Below are 20499 nucleotides of genomic sequence, written 5' to 3'. Positions count from 1 at the left end.
TTTACAATTGTCCATTAAGTTTGAAAAAATAAAAACAAATACGCCAGAAAATTTATTCATTCAAATGAATATTGCCCTTTTCCAAGTAATCACCTTGTAAGAATTATACTTTATTTCAATGAAACTGTTATTAGTTAAAAATAATTTTCTTGGTAGTTCTTTTAGAAAATGTCTTCAGATACACCTAGAAGGATCACAAATTTTGTTCTGAAAGTCCACAGAGCTAAGTTTGGTAAAAAATGTGGGTGATCAAACTGTAGAAACATAAATTATAGATTAAGTTTTAGAGCAATTAAATATAAGGTCAACCAGAAAATGAGTTATCATTTATAGATTACTCACTATATGCCAAGTACTATACTAAGCACTTTATACGTACTCACTTATTTATCCCTCAAAACACCTCTATGGGTTATATGTAACCCATGCACTTCCCAAAAAAACCAACAAAAAATTCAGTAAATGGTGCTATACAATAAGGGGATACTCACATGGAAAAAGAATGAAAATGTGACCCCTGCCCTACAGTATACACACACACACACAAATATATATACATTTTTGTGTATATACTTCTTACGTGTGTGTGTGTGTATATATATATATATATATATATATATATGTAAGAAATATCAACCTTTTTATTTTATAGTTTATATCTGCTGGGTGTTTCCTTCTTAACTAAACTGCGAATCATTGGTATCTCATATAGCACTCGGTGCAATTAATCCAAGGAAAAATATTGAGTATATATCATGAACCAGACACTTTGCAGGCATCCAAGAAATAAAAAACATAGTCCCTGCTCTAAAGGAGTTAACATTTTAGTATAAGAGATAGACAGGGAGCCAGATCATGCCAGATGGGTTTTAAGGGACAATCCTTATTATAAAAGAATTGGGGAAAATACATCAAGACATTAATAATACTCATTATTTTCTCCTTCTTTATAGTTCTTAAAATGTTTACAATAAGCATGTATTATTGCTATATTTTGATAATCAAGGACAAAAAAATTTGAAATTGAAAAAATATAAAACTTTGCACTTGAGTTTCCAGAAAGTATCTGAATAGGTGGTTGTTGATTAAAGTCTAAAATTTTTTAGATATGAAACTTCAGAAATCCATCCTAAATATGATTGCCTTTCATCACCTCAAGATTTAAATCATCATGCTCTTTCACCTGAATTATCTTATTAGCACCCTAGATTTCCTAGCTTCTGCCCTTGACCCCCTTCATCTATATACAAGAAAGCAAACAAGGAGATTCAAATAATGACCTTCTGCTGATCAAATTCTTCCAGTGGATTTAGAAAAAGCCAAAGACCTTGTAAAGGCCCTACAAGACATGGTACTAGCCCTGTCTTATCTTTCTGATATAATACTTCTCTTCTTGTTCACTAACTCTAACCACATTGGCTTCCCTACCATTCCTAGAATACACCAGGCATGCTCTCTTACTATTCATTCGTATCCTACATAGCCACCTGGTTTCCTTCTCCATCACTTTCAGGTCTTTGTTCAAAAGTTGGCCTTTTGGAAAGGTTTTTCCTATACTCCATCTAAAGATGTAACACTCTCCCCCATTCCAAAACTATTGCTCTTTATCTCTCTCTTCGTACTTACTATTATCTTTTACTTACTTGTTTACTCTTTCTCCTCTCCTTTGCCTAGCTCCAAAGATTATTATTATAAGAGAGATTATTTTGTTTTCATCATTGATGTATGTCCAGTGCCTAGAACAATGTCTAGCACATGATAAATGATCAATCATTATTCACTGAAGGAATGAATGAATGAATAAAGGGCAGTATTCTATATAGCCTGATCTCTGAGGCAGAAGACCTGGATCAAATTCCACTCTATGATTTTGTGGTTGTTTCCTCATCTATAAAATGGTGATGGACAGTGTCAATCTTATAGAATAATTTTCACTATTAGAATGCTTAAAAAGCAGTGTCTGGCAAAGAGCAAATGTTCAATAAATGTTAGCTATTATTATGGTGTTAATAAACATGTCTAACTTTCAAAACGCCTCTACCACATTATCACATCATTTCTAGTGTCCAGTTGTTCAGGCATAGTAGTTATTTTGCAAAATCCTTGAATTCTAACAAATCAATTTAAAACAAAATTAATATTATTTTGTGCAAAACTTATCCTATACAAGATTCAATTCTTCTGTTGCTGCTTGCAAAGATAGGGAAACAGCAGTGTCTATTTTATCAAAAACAACAACAAAAACAAAAAACTTAAGTGCTACATAAAATTGCACAAAATGCTATATTTATCACAATTATTTATGTGACTCAAAGCATTTTTCATAAATCATAAAAGGTTATGCTTAGGGCCAGATCAATGAAATGCTGTATTATTAATTCTAAGACAACTTTTAGAATTTTTCAATTCTTCCAGCATTTACCAAATTAGATTTCCCATTTACTGAGAGATCCGCCACACCCACCTGAAGTTCCTAAGAAGCTCCCCAGTGGCAGAGGATATCCTGACTCAGTTCAACTACAATGCTGCTACATAGAGGCTTCATGAAGTACATAAACATTTTAAAGAAAAGAAGTCCTTGACCCCAAGACATTATTACTCTATAAAGAAAATAAGTACATTGAATTATAGCCCACAAAGTAAAAATTTAATCTGGACACTAGTGTTTATTAGCAACGGCACTCAATGGCTTTTTTTCTCATCTATAAAATAGGATATATTTATCTTGTAGAGTTTTTTTAAAATCCAGAAATATGAATATTTATAAAAATAAGCTATTCTGTTAACTGTACCGCCACACAAAAATTTTATTGCAAAAATACATACTAAGGGATTTTTAAAATAAAATAAAAGCAATACTCTCATCACTAACCCAACCGTTGTCATATTCTGTTTATTCCCTTTAAGTCCTTGTCTTTACAAACTTTTCTATAAAGTTGCAATCATGTGTACATGGGGGAAAACCACAGTACGTACAGCATGTCTTCTACAGACACATGGATCAAATTAAAATACTAACTCCTAAACTTACTAGCTGTATGACCTGAGCAAGGTTCTCAAACTCCTTAATCCTGTTTTCTCAACCTTTCTGGAGGGAAAATAAAAATCATCTATGTCATAGGGAGGTGTGAAAAAAAAAGATTAATGTAAATTATGCAGTATAGTGCTTAACACAAAGTTCAGCATGTGGCAAATTTAATGTTAGCTAAAAAAAACCACAAAAATTAAACTTGGTAGTCTGCTTTTTAAAAAACTTAACATTATGCCATAAACCAACATACGCTACTATTTAAAGTATCCTAAGAAAAATTTTTTTAAAAAGGACTCTAGGGTACTTCACATTTACTGTTTTTTAAATTCATCTCCTTACTGTCCCTTTGTTGAGATAGTTTATAAGTATAATAGAATCTTCTATTGCTTCATATTTCCAGTAGAGGTCTCCATCTAAAAAATAATATACCAGGCTAAAACTTTAAATTAGCATTTCTGGTTTATTAAAAACACACACACACACACACACACACACACACACACACACACACAAAACAAAAACAAAATAACAAACGACAAAGAAATCTAATTAATGGTGAGCTCTATCAAATATATGTTTAAATTTTTCTGAGCAAAAGATTTAAAATAAAGAGTATACTAAAAACTATTTTTTTTTTACCAGTGATTGTTGTATGTTTTGCTGTAGGCTCTCTAATCATACTCCCCTATCTTATAAATGCAATCATTTGGACAGAAAGGGAAAGAGGAAAGACCACTGGGTACAAATGATGAACCAAATACAAATTTACCACCTCCTCTACAGACCAATATTTAGTACCTATGCCTCACAGACTGTGTAAGTTGGCAAAATCATCTTAATGTAAAAGTAAAGGTCATGTTTTATAGTAGTTAAATCTCTGATAATCTTCTAAATTTACTCCTTTTAAAATAGAATGGGGTTGCTAGTGTAATAGAAGCAACTCCGAATTGCTTTTCTTTCTCCCTCCCATCATTAAGTAGAAGCGATATCTGGAAAGTCAATTATTCTTATGCCTGCATCTGTGGCCTTTTCAGCAAAACCCTATTCTAGCCTACCAGAAAACGGGGCTGGTCCAGATTCTTAAAATCCCTTCTAATTCTGGTATTGATAAACTATGAATTAATAGATTCTGTAACCATATTCAATTACAGCTTAGCACACACTTCTTGCTCCTATCTTTAGAAATCTAAATACACAGGCTCTGTATGCCTTACTATTATAGCTCTATAAAATACACTTGCATAAAATAACTACATAATTTAGACCCTTAAGTCTGTTAGACTTGTAAATTCCTACAAGATTTGGTATAATCAATAAATGAAAAAGAAATTATCAAGCAATCTGCTTAAAGCTAAAAAGAATGCTGTATGTACAGGCACTGTATATGCAAAGAGATATACTTAAACTCACTCTCACAGTTTATAGAGAGAGATAAAGAAAGAGGAATGTTCTAAGACTACTTTCAAAACTAGCACAAGACTTTTTAATATCCCAATTATGTCTAATTCTGAGGATCAAATATACAATGACAATGTAAAACAACATATTCATTTAGTAGTGGTTGATTTGAATGGATTCACCTAAACAAGCACATAAGAATTCTGACTATGACTAAAGTGTGAATTTGCTTTCTTTCTTCACAGGGTAGACAACCTATAAAGAAGCCTTTTAAACCAAAACCAATTACTTTTCACCTTGAGAATATAATAATCAAGCAATGATTTAAGTCATGGCTTGTACTAGTCTCAATAACATTAAAATCAAGTTAAGATTTACACTATTCTCTCGTTTTTTTAATAACAAGTGACACAATGGCCAGCAAAGTGTTGTCAATAAATAGACAAGATAATAACAATACTGCTCATTTGATAAAAACATAGGGATACTTTTATATATCACACATTATTGCAATTAGAATTAGTAGAGCATATAGGGAGATAAGATATTGCATCAAGAATTCCTTACAGGCAATATCTTATCTAGACATCAGACTAAAGTCAGCGGCAAGGCACAGAAAGGATGTCCCCATAGTAATGGCCAAAGCAAAAGAAAATAATTAGAGGCATAAAAATATGAAAAGGGGTAAGAATGTAGGGAATAAGTACTTTCATACATGACTGGTAGGAATACAAAATAATTCTTTGCTATAAAGAAGAATTTAGCAATATTTAACAAAACCACATATGATTTGATTATCTCACTGCTAGGTCAATCCTCACCTTATTTACTCTGAAGACATTATTCAACAATTTAAAAACAGTTTTGCATAAGTTACTTAGATTTGCATAAGATTACTAAGTATGGCATTATCTGCATTGGAAATGGTGCCATTACATAAGAGATTGGTTAAATAAAGTAGGATATGGCCACACAGTGAAATATTACACAGTTATAAAAATTAGATCCCTGTGAACCAATTTATAGTGATTTTTAAGATATATTGTTAAGTGAAAAAAGGCAAAATAACATTTTAAAAAGTGAGTTTTTCTTCAATTTAAGAAGGGGAGCTAAGAATCCATATATGCATATGTATATGCATGTATCTGTTTACTTTTGCAAAAAGAAACACAGGAAGAATAATCAAAAACTAAGAAAATTGCTTAACAGAACATGGGTGGGAATGTGATGGAAGATATAGGGGAAGAATACTTGAGTACACCTTTCCTTACATTTTGACTTTAAAAACTTAAGCACTTCACAAACACATAAATTTAACAATGAATAAAGTCAGGGAAACACAAATGGAAAAAAGTATAAATTCTTACTGTACTTGAAACGAATAATGAATACTCAGAAAAAAAAATGAATCCAAGCATTGTGAACTTTTGAACACAATATTTTATCCATATATTAACAGTCTAAGCCAAAAAGACTGCAAACAATCTTTAATTCCACTTGGTAGGTTTGTTGTTTATAGAGGTATATATGTAGCAATTCAAAAACTATATGTGTATTGCAGAACCACACAAATCCCTGGTTTCTAAATTCCACACTAAAAGGAATAAGTAAATATACCACTGTAGGGAACTAGGGCTCTCATTGCAAAAGACTGCAGATATATGGAATGGAATAAGGCAAAAAGAAACTTGTGGTGTGGACTGTAATTTGAAGGTATCAGTACAGCCTCATGATTTTCAAAATACGTATTCTTATTTATACATAAAATAAACTTATTTCCTAACTCCGTCCCTTTAAAAGGGCTGCAAATAAAGATAATCCAACAGTAATGAGTATGCCTACCACACAAATCCCTGGTTTCTAAATTACACACTAAAAGGAATCTGGGCTCTTAGGAGAAATACTTGATTCTAGGGCTGAGTAGGTAAAATACCAATCAACCTTGGACAATCTTATTGTATCAGAAAACAAGGTAGCACTAAAAAAAAAAAAGAAAGAAAGAAAAAAGATGGAAACGTTAAAAAAGGACAAGGACCAGCTTGAAATGGCTCCCACAGGTTAAATCTGAACAAGTTTTCAGATCAAAATTTGTAATCATAGATTTCAAACCACTGCATAAAATAAAATTTAAAAAAAAAGAATATCTTTTCCTTACCATATATTGCCAACTAATAAATATAGAACGAATGACAGTAGTAGACAATAAGCAGCTTGCATCCATCAAGAAAGATTCAATGAATGTTACTGATTCCAGTTAAGAATCATCAACAGATGTTAAAACTACCAGGTAAAAGTTTAATGGTCAACAAGACATTTACACATCTTCAAAGTATGTACCCATAGGTTACTTACTAATTACAAACAGGAGAATGGCAACTTTATAGTAGTGGAGAAATCTGGAGATGGTACCTTAACCAAAGTTACATCAGCAATAATGGGACAAAGTGACATGATGCACCTTCTGGCAGAAATTCCTAGCTTAAATCTAATTCTGAAAAAACAAAAAAAATCAGACAAATCCAAAACTTACAGTATGAATTTAATGGCCTGTACCATTAAAAAAAAAAAAAGATAAATGTCATGAAAAACAGAGACAAGCTGAAGAACTGAGATAATACAACTAAATGCAATACAAGGTCCAGGATGTGGAGGTAAGAGGGGTTAAGGGTGCTAAAAGACACACTGGGACAATTAGTACATTTGAATAAGGTCTGTATATAGATAATGAAGAAATTGTATTCATGTTCAGTATTGTATAAGAGAATGACCTTCTTCTTAGGTGATTGTCACTTATGTTTAGAAGTAATGAGGTATGGTATCTGTAATTTACTCTCAAATGATTAAACAACAGAAATAGTAACAATAATATGTGACTATATACACATATAATCACATACGAATGGAAAAATATAAAGGAAATGTGGCAAAATAACAATTAGTTAACCTATATAAAGCATATTCAAGAGTTTACACATTAGAAAGATGGCAAAAAAAGTTTTAATTTTTTTAAAAAGAAAACATGGCAAGGGAAAAAAACACGATAGGCTCACTATTTCTGAACAGGGCTTTCCCAATATCATCCAGATGTTTAACTACTAAAGTAAATAAATACAATGAAATGTGGGGTTACCTGGAAAAATTAACCAGAAATTTAAAAGCTTTAACTATTTAGTGACATAAACTAAAAAGATTATACCAAACCAGCACTTAAGTACTCTTGACAGGCCACTAACTTACTTCCAAGTACACTTGGAGGTACAGCCTGCTAAAGTACTAACTACTGTTTATGGCATACTAATTGGTCTGGTCTGAGCTCAATTACATTGAAAATCCATTTACTCTACAAACCAGTTTGGGCATTATTACTGGCAAATTTTAAATTCAGTCCCATCTCTAAAGTACTACAAGTTAGGTGTTTTCTGATTAGGACCCCAATTTATGGTCTCCACTTTACTGACCTCAGTATAGTACAACTGACCAAGTATGGTTATATGGGCATTTTATTTATGTAAAACTCATCACTGGGCTAGGAAAGAGACAGAAATAATATTTTACCCTATAATACTTCATCATGAAATATGCATCTTATATATAATAAATATTTTTGCTCATATAGCAACTCACCATTGGGTACTATGGTAAGAATTTATAAGTACAATAGTAAGAACTCAGAAAGCAAAACCAGAATTATATAGATATTTGCATATTTTGTTATAAGATATATAACCAAACAGTAGATAATTATACAATATTATTCCATGCATCACAAAAAAACACATTACAGTTTAGCCCCATTATATGATAATGAAAACAATCACTTACTGATAGAAACATATACTAAACACACCTGGAACATGGGCTATATCTGAAGATATTTAGTAACTGGATAATGGAGGGTCATGTTTAAGACTATATTTTGTAAAATATAAAGTAGGTCTATCACCAGAGAAGAGAACAGGAGGTGGAAGTGGAAAAGTGTTATTTGAAAACACATAAAATATACTTTCTTAATTGGCAATCATGGCTGACACTTAAGATTGGGAATTCAATATAACTTACAGCCTCTTAAGAAGCCCATGTAGCCAGGAAGAAAAAAGTTTTGAGTGGTGTAAACGAGCTTTTTTCTCAGTGTTATTTTTAATAAGAGTAGAGAGATAAAATCAGATCTGAAATTTGAAATGAAAAGATAAAAATTCTCACATATGAAAGTGCTTTGAAATCTGAAGGCAAATCGCATTAAACAAAACAAGCCACTGTTAATACTGTCATTTTAAAAGTAATTTATATAATGTAAGTTAACTCCCCTAAGCAATACTGGGATAGAAAAAATCCTCACAAAGACAAAAAGTACTAAGTAATGTGATAAAGCAAACAGTATCCCCTTTGGGAAATATATTATAAAATCCTGTATAGAAAAAACTAGAGAGAGAGAGAGAAAAAAATTTCTAATTAGGAATAATTGAAGAAAAACATTTTAAATTAAGTAAGAAAAATAAATTATACAAATACAGTTAGGATAAATCAGAAATAGTTGTTCATATACCAATTTTTTTCTCCCTTAAGTAGGGCCTTTGCTACCTTCTCTGGAGCCCTGAGTCTAAGTGTAGGGTATGTTTAGACCCTGCTTAGAAATGACAGGTGCAGCCTGATCAGGTGCCCCTAGAACAGATATCATCTAGAGGTTTTGTTCTAGATGTAGCCCTGGCACACATGTGGATGCTAAGTTAAACCAGTGACCTCAGTGACTAAACTGGTTTCATTACAATAGTTAAATCAGCTGTTCTTATACTTTCAACATACTTAAGAATCACCTAGGGTGCTTTTTTTAAAACAATAGAGTTTCAGACTATTATTACCTAAAACTAATGATCGGTTGTAGGATCACTGAAAGGAGTCTCTAGACATCATATGTCTCATGATAGGATAAGAAGCATAGCACTGTCTTATTAAATATGCCTAAAATACTGAACTCGAATTTTATCAACCTTTAGATCTAACTGTGAATTTTCAGGATATACAGGAGATAGAAGAACCAGCTCACTGACACTACATGGAAGCAATCAGCCAAATCCAGAATTTGGTATGCTCCAAAGGACTAATTACTTTAACAAAGCAATGACATGGTTGGAAGCACTAAGAGACAAGATAAAATAGTTCAAACAATAACAACAAAATCAACCAATTCTTCCTGAGCCCCCCACTACAAAATTGTTTCAGTAAAACAGGGGCAGTAAAGCCCTGCAAACATTTTCTTAGATATTAATGGAACTATGGATCTATTAATTTGGAATTACAATTCAGAAATGTGATAGCTATTCCTAGACATTACCAAGAATACAGTTACAGCAATAGGTAATTGCAATGTACTTAACAACAGGGCATATATCTTGTAGAAATGAATTTAACCCTCAATTCACAACATTATGAATATACAAAAAAGTATCCAAGCACAATAAAAATTTTAAAACAAAAATGTACATGTTTGATTCTATTTTAAAAACACAAGCTTAATGAAATTTATAGATAACCCAAATGTTGCTAAGAGTGACAATCTGCTCTAAACCCAACTCTTTATTCCAGATCCCCCAAAAATTTTACTTGCTAAGTGAATATATTAATAAATTTTTATGATAGCCAATACTGTCTACCACTATATATATGTGTGTGTGCGTGTGTGTGTGTATGCATTTTAAAGCACTTCTGAATAAACAGAATCAACCTATGTATTTCCTTAGGTCTAATATGGATAATTGAACTATATTTATTTCAAATTTAAAAGCCAGTCCTTAGGCCACAGTGGCTTAGCAGGTAGAGTTCTCAACTGCCATGTGGGAGGCCCAGGTTCCTTTCCTGGTGCCTACCCATGCAAATAAAAAAAAAAGCCAATCCTTCTGCTTTTCATAAAAATTATATTTAAAAATTTCAAGTTATAAAACATCTGACGATAATCTTTATTCCTAACACTTTTTTTTAATCCAGTAAGTTTGGTTCTTAGACCAATATCTACTTCTAAAAAGCTTTCACTACTATCAAAACTCATGATATGACTAGTTTTTAAAGTCATAAAACCAAAGTAAACACAAATTTAGCAGGTGTATCATATTTCAATAAAAGCATATTTCAACAACTTGACAAATGATTCTGTCATCATTCTCTAGAGAGCCTTATTTAGACAAATTTGAAAAATAAAATCGCATGTACAAATATTCTGTTTTTAAAAAAGAAGCAGCTAGTTAGAATGATGGACACTATGGGAAAAAAAAGTGCAATTACTTGCCTTTAGGGGATTGGTGGTTCAAATAAGAATCTTAGTAAATAGAAGAGAACTTGTCTTTTGCAGACTACACAAATCAAATAAAATTAACCATAAATTCCTTTGTTGTAAAGACTATCATGCTAATAAATGAACTATTGTCTGAAACTTATAAATCTTTTTCATGTTCTTTTTTTGTCTTATATTGCATTATAGTTTAAATAGTTAAAAAAAAAACATCTTATACATCTATAATGACATCTTCCCCTATTCTGGACCAATTAAGGCCATTCACTGTTCATCTTATACATTCAATTTTTTTTCTACTAACATTTGGCCCACAATAATTCCTTGCCTTACTTTTTCTGGCAATGCAGACAATATAATCTTAATGCTTTCATCCCCACCTTCGAAAACCTATTTAACAAGTATTACCAATATAATTTTGTATAACTTGATAAAGATACACAAATAATAGCGCCACAAAAATAGGAGAGATAAGAGTGTTTCCCCAAATTTTCTAGAGGTCCACAATGCACAGTAACAAAATAAAGTCTCTAACGAGTCTGCTAAATAATCCAAGTTTAGCTTTACTGCTTCAATTTATCTGATCTTTATTCAAGAAAACAGGTTAACATTTAAAGAGCACAAATTTGGAATTTCTACTTATTAATCCTAATTAACAAAAAATGTGGCGATGGTGGTGGCAAACCCAAGGAATAGAAAGAGAGAAAATCCTCTCTACTCCTCCCTGCCCTATATGCCTTCTAATTCACAATTCAGATAAGCCTCATTTTTCACCATTAACTTCAAGAAGTTCTAAACCATTTTGGAAAATGGCCAATAAGCAGCTTTCACAAAATAATAATACTAAAAACTTAACACTCACCTAAAAATATGTATTGACTACTTGCTCACTGACTTATGCACCTAAATTTCAAGAAATTCACGTTTGATTTTCCTTTCTTTTCCAACTCTCAATTTCAGTTTGGAAATGTAAAAGATCCAAAGTAGCAATTTACCAGTATATCAAAGTTTTAGTGGATCTCAAACTGATCTCAAATTGATTTTCATCAATCATGAAAATACAGAATCTACAAAAGAGATGAGGTAAGATTTTAAAAGGAGCACTTCTATTTAGAAATAGATGTTTTTAGTTTAAGTAAAAAGTATGTAAATATTTTAGAATTATAGTTCTCAGTTTGTATCCTTAGTGAAATTTATAACCACCTATCTTTGAAAGAGTAAGTTTTTTTTTCAACATAGTTTCTAGGACAAAACACTAACCTAACTGAACTTTGATTAGTCTTTCAACTTTCTCTACTTCCTACTCTTCCTTTCAACAAGTGTGCATACCTTTAAAATGTAATAGTATATCAGAAGACATTAAAATCAGGTTTTATTAAAAAGAAAAGACACAGTTCATAAAATTAAAGATAAAGTGCATGATAATTTATTCAAATACAGTTGTTCTTCCAGTCTCCATATTACTTTTAGTTTCCTTTCTTGAACAAGAACAATCAGTTTATTAATCCTTTTTTAGCAATTCACATACTTAGTGTATTCTTTTATTTACTAATGTATTACAATTTTTGAAAAGTTGAAGAATTCTTTCATTTAATTTTGTGATTCATAAAAGGTTTTCTTATAAAAGAACTGGTCTATGTGGTGGACACTAATTACCAAACACATTGAGTGTACTCATTCCATGGAACTTTGATAAACATAAATTCCCTCTATTGGTATAATTTAGGGAGGGCTTTATCCACCAAGGGGAAAAAAATGGAATAAATTGACAATGCAAGTGAAAACACATTATGGGGAATCTTCTTCAACTAAGTATTTGAAATATTTCTTAGATATTCATACCAAAGCTTTAAATTCTTAAAACAAGAATAAGAAATTTGTTCCACAATCTTAGCCCCAAAACAGAACAAACAATCTAAAAACATTGAGCAAATATGGAGCACACTGGGCATAGATACAATTGGGCATAAATTTAACCATATGCAATTTCCAATTATATTTTAATTTCTTAAAATTATTTATGACTAACAAACTGAATTTATAATAAACAGGTTACTGAACACATGTCATCAATACAATTTTTTTCTGTCCAATTAATGAATGCCCCACAATCACTGAATATTATTTTGCACTTTAATTTCTCTAACTACAAAAATGTAGGAAACTATACCTTATCCTTTTATACTTATAACAATGTTCTAATAATAAACATTTGTGGAATACATTTGTAGTACATGCCAAGAAAGGAACTATATGAAAATATACAGACATCATAGACAATTAATATCCAATTTATAAACAGAGTACATATTAAAAGAAGTCACTTGCTACTTTCTACATTTCAATTTAGACTCTGAGAAATTTCTGTGGACAATAATTGTAGACAATTATGTATGTTTTGATACAATCAAGCTAACTTTTGTTGGACCACTGAACTCTCTAAAGTTAATGACCTTGTCTATGTTGTATCAAAATGAACATAAAAATATTAGAATATGTAATGGCCAGAAACTAATTTGCTCTTCTTTATTTAAAGATATATCATAAAATACTAGACTAACAGTCAACCATTCAATTAATAGTAAAATTACAAGGAATGTAAGCAAATATTAAACTTGTAGAGTCAATAAGATCTAACACGAGTTCTGACAGTCTTACAACAGATCAAATGAAAAAGAGCAAACATTAAAAAAATTATCCCACCTGTGACTTAAAAAACACACAGCATTACCTGCTCATCAGAAACTATGATATTCAATTTGATGAAGCAAAGAGTTAATTTTACAAAGTCACTTGATTATGATTTCTTACTATGAAAAGGCACTCTTATGGTTAAGTAACAGAGTAACTGTTTAAAGATTGGCATCCTGTCTGCCACTTAAGATTTTTCAGAGGAAGGTGTAAAACCCAACATAATACATGTCCTCTAACTGTGCAATATTACACCACTAGGGAAAAATTCTTTCAAGGTTGGTAGTAACCCATTTTTGACCAGTATAATTCTTTTGTATTTCTTTACAAGCCATGCAAATCTTCACACGGTTTTATTTTCCAAAACAAATGCTTCAACTTTTTTCCTAGTAGCCTAGCTACAACTCTACAAAAACAAAACTGGAGAGTCATATATAGAGGAAAAAGAAGTTTAGCTAAGGACATAGTTCAAAAAGCAGCTTCAAATAAGATTATAATGCCCAAATTGATCTGAGGATAAAAACAGTTGCAAACAACCTTGAAACTATGTAGCTACAAACAAGACCTAAAGTATAATCAATTGATGACATGATCCCAAGACAGAAATTACAATTGTTAAAACAGTAGTTACGATTAACTTTTGTAAAAATTGGAAGCCAGACATTAAACTGATTATGCTAAAATCTTGTTAATATGAATGTAAATTCTTAGAAAAATATATATCACATTAACCATAGATACCATATAGTGGCTTTGGATAATAAATTTCAATCAATCAATCCCATAAATATCAGGGGTAATTTTAAAATATAGATTTTAAACCATCTAAAATCTAAAGGATAAATCTGATGAATAAAACTAGAACATGTATTTAGCATCATTCCTCTCAATATTATATTGGGATATTATAATATTTCCATGCACAATGGAAACGAGCAAGTGAATGTCACCATAAATACAAAATTCTATACTTCTCACCCCATTACAAAATCAAGTTTGAGCAATTGACATTGTTTGTAAATTTTGCCCTTTATTTAAAAATATACTGAAACACATGCCATCACAAAAACAAAACAAACAAAAAACAAACAGCAACTAACCCTACTTAATAGTTTCTAGACTTCTGTATAACTCAGTAACTACTCCACAAAGTTCTGTGAACTCTTCAGCTTGAAGTCTGAAGTCACTCTAAGATAGCCAATAGAAAGTGCACCTGTGCAAGTTCTGCATTTCCTATTTCAGAATGCTGAAAATGACACACAATAGTAACTGTGTATTTTGAGCAGTAATAAATGCAAAACCCAAAGTATGCAGAAGCCACATTACAAAAAAATAGCCATTGTGTAAAATCACTATTAAAAAACAATAAACCAAAGGGTATTATTTTAGTTTTGAATAACAACCACCAACTAAAGGACGCTCTATGGATAAACAAACATTAAAAAGAAAAGATGACATAATAAATTACAACATGAAAATATTCCTAGAATAAGCGGGAGGACAAAAACCCCTAAATCACAAAATCTATCACATACTAACTGAATAAGAAATTTACTCTGCTAAATAAGGAGTCGAAAAGAGGGAAAATAAAAAAATTCCAAATCACATCACACGTCACAGTACCCCTTATTTTCCTAAACATATAATAATCCTTTTAAATATTAAGTCATTCAACATTTTGAGGAAAGATAATTCTAAAATCAATCCTGGTCACCTAAGGCATCAACATGTTAAATGTAAATACCAACTTAAAAACTACTCAATGGCATGGTTGTGTACTCAAGGTTTCATTAAAAAAAAAAATCTTAAAGTCATAAAAAGGTAAAAGAGTTTCCAAAACAAAGAAAAAATTTTCCCAAGGGATACAAAGTTTCATTAACTATCTTAACTCTTATACTAAGCATCACCTTTCTGCCCCTTGGTGGATATCGAACAATCAATAACAATGTCACAAAAGAATATTTACCAAGAGTGGGGGTGGGGTGTCACCTGTAAAGTTTTCATATGAAAAATGTAAACAATTCTAAAATAGGTGAGGAAAACTTGCACCTTCCTACAATCACACTTTATTGATAATGTTTCTTCGAATGAAATAAGCGATTAGAAACTGTTTTGTGTGCAAGGCTTTGTTTTGTTTTGCTAAAAACAAATTTCCCCCCTTATTTCCAAATACTGTTAAAGAATCACTACTACTTACCGCAAGTAATACTGTTTTAAAGCAAAGGCAGCGTTAGAACAACTTCTGGGAAAGTTAAACTCTTCAACAATTTCTCCCCACTGATTCTTCTCAGAAACCTGTTAAAAACACAGGCATACTTGCTTGAAACTGCACAATCCAAGAAAACCCTGACTTAACTATGAAATAAATACCCATTCTACAGAGATCTGGATATACCTAAGTCTTCGGTGGTTATTTCGGTTCGAGCCAAAAGAGTTACTATGCAAGAGCTGTGTGAATCACTGTTTTCACCAGAGAGCCCCGTATTTAATAGCACTTGTTTTGTTTGGGGGGGGGTTTGGTGGGTTTGTTTTGTTTTTGAAGCCCGGACAATAACCAATCGCAAGTCCCTCTGTCGCCCCCTTTTAAATCTCAACGCGGTCCGTTTACACTAAAAAAAAAAAAAAAAGTTCAAAAGGATCAATACCGTTCCGGACAGCGACGTCCGCGGGTTCTGGGGGGGGGGCCGGGCCCGGGGCCGATTCCGATCCCTCTCCCAGATCTATCCATCTCCATAGGCCCTTCTTTGAGGCCTACAGCTTCTGCCTAGCCTTGAAGCCTAAGATGGCTATTTGGAGACAGGTCCTGGTTTCTTTTGTTAGCCGTATAAACCGAGGGCGACTGGGCCGAGGCTGTGCCCCCGGCTGCCGAGATCATTTCGCAGCCGATTATCGATGTTAAACCTGCCCGCGCTAATTTTGAGTTGCACGAAAACTGCTCTCAGAGTCTGTGTGTCTCTGTGTCTCCGCCTGTGCTAGAGCGGCAGCGGCAGCAGAGCTGACGAGCGAGCGAGCGAGCGAGCGGGCAGGCGCGGGCGCGGGGTTCCGGCGGGCTCCCCGCTCGCCCGCACTCCCCGCCGTGGCGCGCCGACCCCGCCGGGCGGGCCAGGCACCCGGCAGGGCGCGAGCCGGCGCCGGGCCGCCCGCCCGCCGGAGCCCCGCGCCCACCGCGCGCACGCGAGCCACCAGGCCAAAAACAGCCCCGCCGCCGTCCGCCTCGGTGCCACCGGCTGAGAGCGAAAAGAACGCCTTTTGCCCCCGCGAGTCAACCCCCCCAGCCCCGAGCGCCCACTCCGGGGTCAAAGGAGACTTTTTGGAGGAGGCCAGCGAGAGGGAAATACAAATTAAAACTTCCACTCACCTTCGCGAATCCGCCTAAAGTAGTGACTCTGGTGTAGAGACCGTGAAGATCCAGCTCCTTCCCACCCACCGCAGGGATTTTTTTAAAAGGCGACCTGCGAAAGAGAGAATGCCCCGCACTTGTCAGCCGGGACCCCACACTCGGCCGGGGCGGGAGAGCCCCGTTCGCCCCGGCTCGCCCGGCACTGCCCCCCCGGTTCTGCTCTCACCCTCTGCTGTGGTGGAACTGCCGCAGCTCGTCCAGGAAAGCGAGTCCCTTTCTCCGCTCGTCCGGAGGCGCCTTTCCCGTCGAGTTTGCCATTATTTTTTCAAAGGAGGTTTTTAAAAAAACCAGATCGGTGTTTTAAAAGCGTCCCCCGCTCCCTGCGCTTCCTACCAGAGCCCGGAGCCCATTCCTCGGCCGGCGGCGGCGGGGCTCAGTCATGGGCCGGCGGTGGCGGCGGCGGCGGCGGCGGCGGCGGCGGCGGCGGCGGCGGCGCAGGGAGGGAGGGAGGGGGAGGAGGAGGAGGAGGAGGGGAAAGAGGGAGCAGGAGGCCAGGGGGAGAGGAGGGAAGGAGGGAGGGGAATTTCTAAAAAAGTTTAAAGAAATCGGAGCGAAACTAGAGGGACAGGCGAATGCCGGATCCGCGCGAAGCCGCGGGGCGAGCGCGGCCCCCACCCCCACCCCTTCCTTCCCTCCCTCCTCGCGGCCCGGCTCTCGTCCGCCTCAGCGCCGCCGGCCCAGGCGGCTCGGCCCAGGGACGCGATTCAACATGGTGCTGCTGCCGTGCGCGCGCGGGCGGGCGAGGGGAAAGGCGAGCGGACGGTGAGGAGCCGGGGCGGTCAGAGACCAGGGAGTTTCGGCGACCGCGGCGGCGGCGGGGCTGGGGCAGGCGGGGCTGGGGGTGGGGAGGGGGAGGTCTGTGTGGTGGTTTGTGGAAAGCGGGGTGACAGCGTATATTCCGGCCGCGGCTCCGCGGGGCCCTCGCACACATTCACGCGCGGCCTCGGCTGCGGCGGCCGGGGCGTCCTCAGGCAGAAGGCACCCGCGGCGGCTGAGCCGCTGCGCGCCGCCCGCCTGCTTCCCTCCCCGCCAGCCTCCCTCTCTTGTCGCTGCCAGCGCCGCCGCCACGGCCCGGCAGCCAGCGCCGCACAGCGACCCCCGAGGGCCGGCCGCGGCACTGCACCTGGCTCCACACCGCCCCGGCAGCTCCTCGCGGGGAACAATAGACTCGGCTCGCCGGGCTTAGGGTTCATCTGCAATGTGCCGCACAATTCACACGCACACAAAGCCGACGGAAAGGGGGGCGGCGCGGAGAAACGGCCACTACCGGTTGTTCAGGGTTAGGGGTGGAGGCGATGTTCGCGTCCCCGACCCGGCTATTGAAGGGCCGCCTGGTAGTCACTGCCAGTCGGACCGAAGCGGTGAGGTGCTCCGGAGGGAAATGAAACTCTGAGGGACAGCTCCTCAAGCTACGCAACATTCACAAATTGGAATAAAGTCAATTTGTTAACTTTTTTCCCCCAAGTCTAAAGGAATCGGCTTTTCTGAGCTTCATATCAGTATTCTGGAGCCTGGTTAGCACATTTTCCATGAATTACCCACTAACTTTAGCAAACTATACATTCGGTGGAATGCTCTCAATTCATATCATCTTTCGTTGGTTTCACTTATCAAAGTAGATTAATTCTACAATCATAGTTATAAAACAGTAAACTGGTTGGGATGCAATCTTTCGAACTTTGATAACGTTTTTATTTTCATATTAAGACATCTCAAAAACATATTTAAAATATTTTTCCTTGCTTTCTATCAAATTCCTTAAATGCAACCCTTGTTTAAAATATTTTGAAGGCTTAAAAAAAAAACTTAGCTTAAATGGGAGAATCAAACCATTTCAACAACCACCACTACCTAAGTCTATATTTACAGGGGGTGTTGCAGCCGGCCCCTTGCTACAAATGCCAAGTTTCACAGTAGAGCAACGTATTATTCCCATTTTAGTGGTGGTCACTACGGACAAAGTCCTAACCCAAGGTAGTTTGTGTCTGGAAGGATTATTATTCCAGGTAGTCCAATCACGCCGATGGGAACATTTATTTGGTGGTGAAAAAAATTATGTAATATAGCCCAGAATGCTATGCCTCTGGTGCTCACTTTAGGAATCGGGATTATTTCCCAAGAAAAGTTTCTCTCTTATAATGGGTTCGAAATAAAGCTGTAGCTAGGAAACTCCAGACACCCCAGGGCCTGTGGGGGTGGGTGCGGTGAACCAGCCAAAGGAGGTCGAGATGCTGGGCAGTGGCCCAGGCGGGGAGTGGGAGTGGGAGTGGGGGTGGGGTAGGAGGGAGAGACCCGGTCATCTGTCCCTTCCCCCACCGCCGGTCCTCTTAGGGGTGGTGGAGATGTGGGCCGCAGATCTCCGCGGCCCGGCTGTGCGGATTCCCTAAACGTCGCACTTGCTCACGGCCCCTTACGTAACTGTCAGCGCCGGGGATTCCCTAAAGGGGGTCATTCTATTCAACCATTACACACACCCAGGGCCCCTGCCGCCGCCGCCTCACAAAATGGCGGCGCCCATAGAGGAGACAGCAGTCGCTTCCTCTGCCCCATTTTGTGGGAGGCAAGAGACCCGTCAACATGGAATACCTCCGCTGAGGACGCATCGAGTTCTGAAATCTTGCTGAAGGGATGGAGCCAAGAGGATCTCCTTGGTTGGGAAATGCCAGCGGCTTTTAGCACCTCTACGCTTTTTTATTTTTTCATTTTCTCGAAGGAAGAGTCAGAAGCCGCCGGCGTAATTGTATCTGATGGGAGAAGGGAAAGCTGCGGCTGCCTGCTCCAGAGACTCAATAGCTTTGATTGCTTTTCCACATTCCTCGGCAGCAGACTGCGATCCAGTGGAGGGTCGCCTGGGCAGTCCGGCTGTCTTGTATGGGACGGGAACGGGGCGCATGCGGAGCGGACAACACCGGGCCTTGGCAGCGCCACTTGTGCAGACTTTCCGGTAGTTTTTAAATGCTAGGGATCACGGCCCAGTCTAGTCGTCTGAGTCGTGAGCTTCGGGAGTCCCGGAGGCCCCTGGCCTGGGAACTCACGTTTGCGCCGGGAGTCGGGTTGCCGGCGGCGGGCGGTGCTGTCGAATTCCGGTGGCCGAGGCGCACCGGGTCATTGCTGACCGGCCCCGGGCCAGGGAAGGTGCTAATGGGGCTGGAGTGGGAATGAAGGCATGTACGCTGAAATTTAAGTCTTCCGAGTCAGGATTTAGGGTTGTATGTTAGGTTAAACCTTAGAACGTTTTTCTAGTACCAACTATTCAGTGAACGGTCTAGATTTTTTTTTTAATTTCTATTTCGAAGGACAAAATGGAGACATTTTATGTTTTTACTTTTCAAGGAGAGATTGCCACTTTTAAACCACTAACTGCTATTAACATATGTGTATGTAGACACATGCGTATACAAAAGTATGTTTTGCTTTTCAGCGCAGGATAAAGATTTGGAGTTTTAATGTATCTTAAGAATTAAGATTTGATATGAATTGTTTTTTTATAAGAAATAAAAAAACTGCTTTTCTGTAGAAGAGGCTGTCATCGTCAAAATGGAGTCCTTATGTATATCTGATAGAATTTAAATTCCTAACACTTGGACATACTCTGGTCAAAGTTTTAAAAACAGAAACATAAAACTTGATGTTTATCTGATCGCTACCTGGTTTAATTTCCCCCGATTAGAAAAATGTAGGACGAAGAAGCTAAAGAAA

The 20499-nt window shown here is 36.9% G+C and overlaps 1 protein-coding gene across 1 annotated transcript in view; it reads right to left on the bottom strand.

The window, feature by feature from the left end:
* The window catches only part of ARID2 (AT-rich interaction domain 2), a 255295-nt gene extending 238100 nt beyond the window's left edge, over nucleotides 1-17195 (bottom strand). The window contains exons 1-3 of the mRNA XM_077170650.1: nucleotides 16967-17195; nucleotides 16759-16852; nucleotides 15598-15695 (exon numbers count right to left, since the gene is read on the bottom strand). Of these exons, the coding sequence (XP_077026765.1) occupies nucleotides 15598-15695; nucleotides 16759-16852; nucleotides 16967-17058 (284 nt within the window). The 5' untranslated portion in view covers nucleotides 17059-17195. The remainder of the gene's footprint in view (nucleotides 1-15597; nucleotides 15696-16758; nucleotides 16853-16966) is intronic.
* Between the last annotated feature and the right edge of the window lie 3304 nt (nucleotides 17196-20499).

This window comes from Tamandua tetradactyla, chromosome 7 (genome assembly GCF_023851605.1).
Source record: "Tamandua tetradactyla isolate mTamTet1 chromosome 7, mTamTet1.pri, whole genome shotgun sequence".
Taxonomy (NCBI): domain Eukaryota; kingdom Metazoa; phylum Chordata; class Mammalia; order Pilosa; family Myrmecophagidae; genus Tamandua; species Tamandua tetradactyla.
This window is presented reverse-complemented; position numbering and strand designations above follow the sequence as displayed.